This window comes from Myotis brandtii, unplaced genomic scaffold (genome assembly GCF_000412655.1).
Source record: "Myotis brandtii unplaced genomic scaffold, ASM41265v1 scaffold115, whole genome shotgun sequence".
NCBI classification, from domain to species: Eukaryota; Metazoa; Chordata; class Mammalia; order Chiroptera; family Vespertilionidae; genus Myotis; species Myotis brandtii.
Genome location: NW_005353967.1, coordinates 10102760 through 10105306, shown reverse-complemented (window position 1 = coordinate 10105306; position 2547 = coordinate 10102760). Strand labels below are relative to the sequence as shown.

Here is a 2547-nt window from a genome sequence, read left to right as displayed (position 1 = left end):
TAAATACATACCGAAATGAGTGTTTTCCTTTGGAAATGTAGCTATTTGTCTTTTGACAGGAACTTTATACTCCTTTCTCCCCCAATTCCCCAAGGTTAAAAAGGTCACAGGCAACATCCTCCCCAAGAGAGTCAAATGTAAAATGATGGATGGGGTGGTCTGTAAAATTCTGACACTCCATTTTCATTCCATCAATTTACCATAATTTACATACTGACCTAGGGTTGTCCACCACTCCCCCCCCCCACTCAGACTTCTAGTGTCTCCTTTCCTTATTTCCAACTGCCACTATATGATGCCGACTCTACTTAAGAATTTGACAGAAATATAAAGCAATGTATAGCTAGAATTTTCTTCTCGAGTTTGGCTGGGTGGGAGGCAAAGGTATTTGTTGCAATGTCGGTCTGACCAGAAGATCAAGTGTATGCAAGCGAGTTCTAAGTGTGGGGACAAAAGAGGCTTGAACGCTAAGTTGCTGAGCTAGAGGCAGAGGAGGGCGGGCACCCAGAGGAAAGAGACACTCGGGGTTGGGGAAGTGTTAGGAGGGGAGGGTTAGCGTGGGAGGGAGGGAGACTGGCTGTCTGAGCGACACACAGAGGGATAAAGAAAGGGTGAGAGAAGGGAGAGGGAAACTGAAAGGGAAGGCTAGTGGAGAGAAGGCGAGTGGAAGCGGGAGGCTTTAAAAAAGAGAAGAGAGTGGGAGGGGAGGAGGGAGAGAATCAAGGAGAGGAGGGTCACACAATGACCGTGGAGGATGGGGTTTCAATATTCCAGACACTTCTAGGATTGGAGACTATTTGCTGGTGGGAAGACTCCGGCTCCGGCAGCCAGTTGGGCGGCGGCAAAGTAAAATGAACAGCGAGAGACAGGCGTTCCGGCCACCTCTCTGTCGCCCCGAGACCTCGGAGCTGTTCTCCGGCCAACTCGTTTCCCACCTAGAGTTCCTGAAAGCGCTGGACCCAGGGAGCCCAAGGAGCCCTAGAAGCTGTTCCTCCGAGATGCCTTCGCCTGAGCAGTAAGAACTTCCTGCTTGAGCCCCTGCATCCCCTCCCCCGAAACCCCCCGGAGAAAGGGGCTGCGACCCCAGGGGGAGGGGCCAGGGATCCTAGCGCAGCTCGTTCTCCCTCCCCCTCCCCTGCCGGGCGCGCAGGCATGGATGTGCTCAGCCCCGGACTGGGCAACAACACTACGTCCCCCGAAGGTCCCTTCGGGACAAACGGCAATGCTACCGGCATCTCCGACGTGACCTTCAGCTACCAAGTGGTCACCTCTCTGCTGCTGGGCACCCTGATCTTCAGTGCGGTGCTGGGAAACGCGTGCGTAGTTGCTGCCATTGCTCTGGAGCGCTCCCTGCAGAACGTGGCCAACTATCTGATCGGCTCGCTGGCAGTCACCGACCTCATGGTGTCGGTGCTAGTGCTGCCCATGGCCGCGCTGTACCAGGTGCTCAACAAGTGGACGCTGGGACAGGTCACCTGTGACCTGTTCATCTCCCTCGATGTGTTGTGTTGCACCTCGTCCATCCTGCACCTGTGCGCCATCGCGCTGGACAGGTACTGGGCCATCACGGACCCCATCGACTACCTGAACAAGAGGACGCCCCGGCGTGCCGCGGCGCTCATCTCGCTCACTTGGCTCATTGGCTTCCTGATCTCCATCCCGCCCATGCTGGGCTGGCGCACCCCCGAAGACCGCTCGAACCCCGACGCGTGTACCATCAGCAAGGACCATGGCTACACCATCTACTCCACTTTCGGCGCTTTCTACATCCCGCTGCTACTCATGCTCGTTCTCTATGGGCGCATTTTTCGAGCCGCGCGCTTTCGCATCCGCAAGACAGTCAAGAAGGTGGAGAAGAAGAGAGCGGACACCCACTTTGGGGCGTCGCCAGCCCTGCAGCCCAGGAAGAGCATAAATGGAGAGCCGGAGAGCAGAGGATGGGGGCAGGGCGTGGAGAATAAGGCAGGGGGCAGTCAGTGCGCCAATGGAGCTGTGCGGCAGGGCGAGGATGGCGCAGCCCTGGAGGTGATCGAAGTGCACCTGATGGGCCACTCCAAAGAGCACCTGCCGTTGCCCTGTGAGGCGGGTTCTGTCCCCTGTGCTCCCACCTCCTTAGAGAACAAAAATGAGCGCAACGCCGAGGCAAAGCGCAAAATGGCTCTGGCCCGCGAGAGGAAGACGGTGAAGACACTGGGCATCATTATGGGCACCTTCATCCTCTGCTGGCTGCCCTTCTTCATCGTGGCCCTGGTCCTGCCCTTCTGCGAGAACAGCTGCCACATGCCCAGTCTGTTGGGCGCCATAATAAACTGGCTCGGCTACGCCAACTCGCTGCTCAACCCTGTCATTTACGCCTACTTCAACAAGGACTTCCAAAACGCCTTTAAGAAGATCATCAAGTGCAAGTTCTGCCGCGGATGATGATGGAGGAGCAGCCGCCCAGTAGGCCCGCCCCATCCTCGTTGCCTTCCGCAACCCTCTGGAATCAATACTTAAGATAACTTGCTGCTTTTTCTCTTTCTCAGTGGCTCCGCCTGCGGCTTCCAC

At 56.4% G+C, this 2547-nt stretch overlaps 1 protein-coding gene across 1 annotated transcript; it reads left to right on the top strand.

Annotated features, from left to right (window-relative positions):
• The first annotated feature begins 303 nt into the window (after positions 1–303).
• On the top strand, positions 304–2540 carry HTR1A (5-hydroxytryptamine (serotonin) receptor 1A, G protein-coupled). Its single transcript, XM_005857927.2, has one exon. It carries the CDS (start codon positions 1153–1155, stop codon positions 2419–2421), a length of 1269 nt encoding a protein of 422 aa, XP_005857989.1. The 5' UTR covers positions 304–1152; the 3' UTR covers positions 2422–2540.
• The last annotated feature ends 7 nt before the right edge of the window (positions 2541–2547 follow it).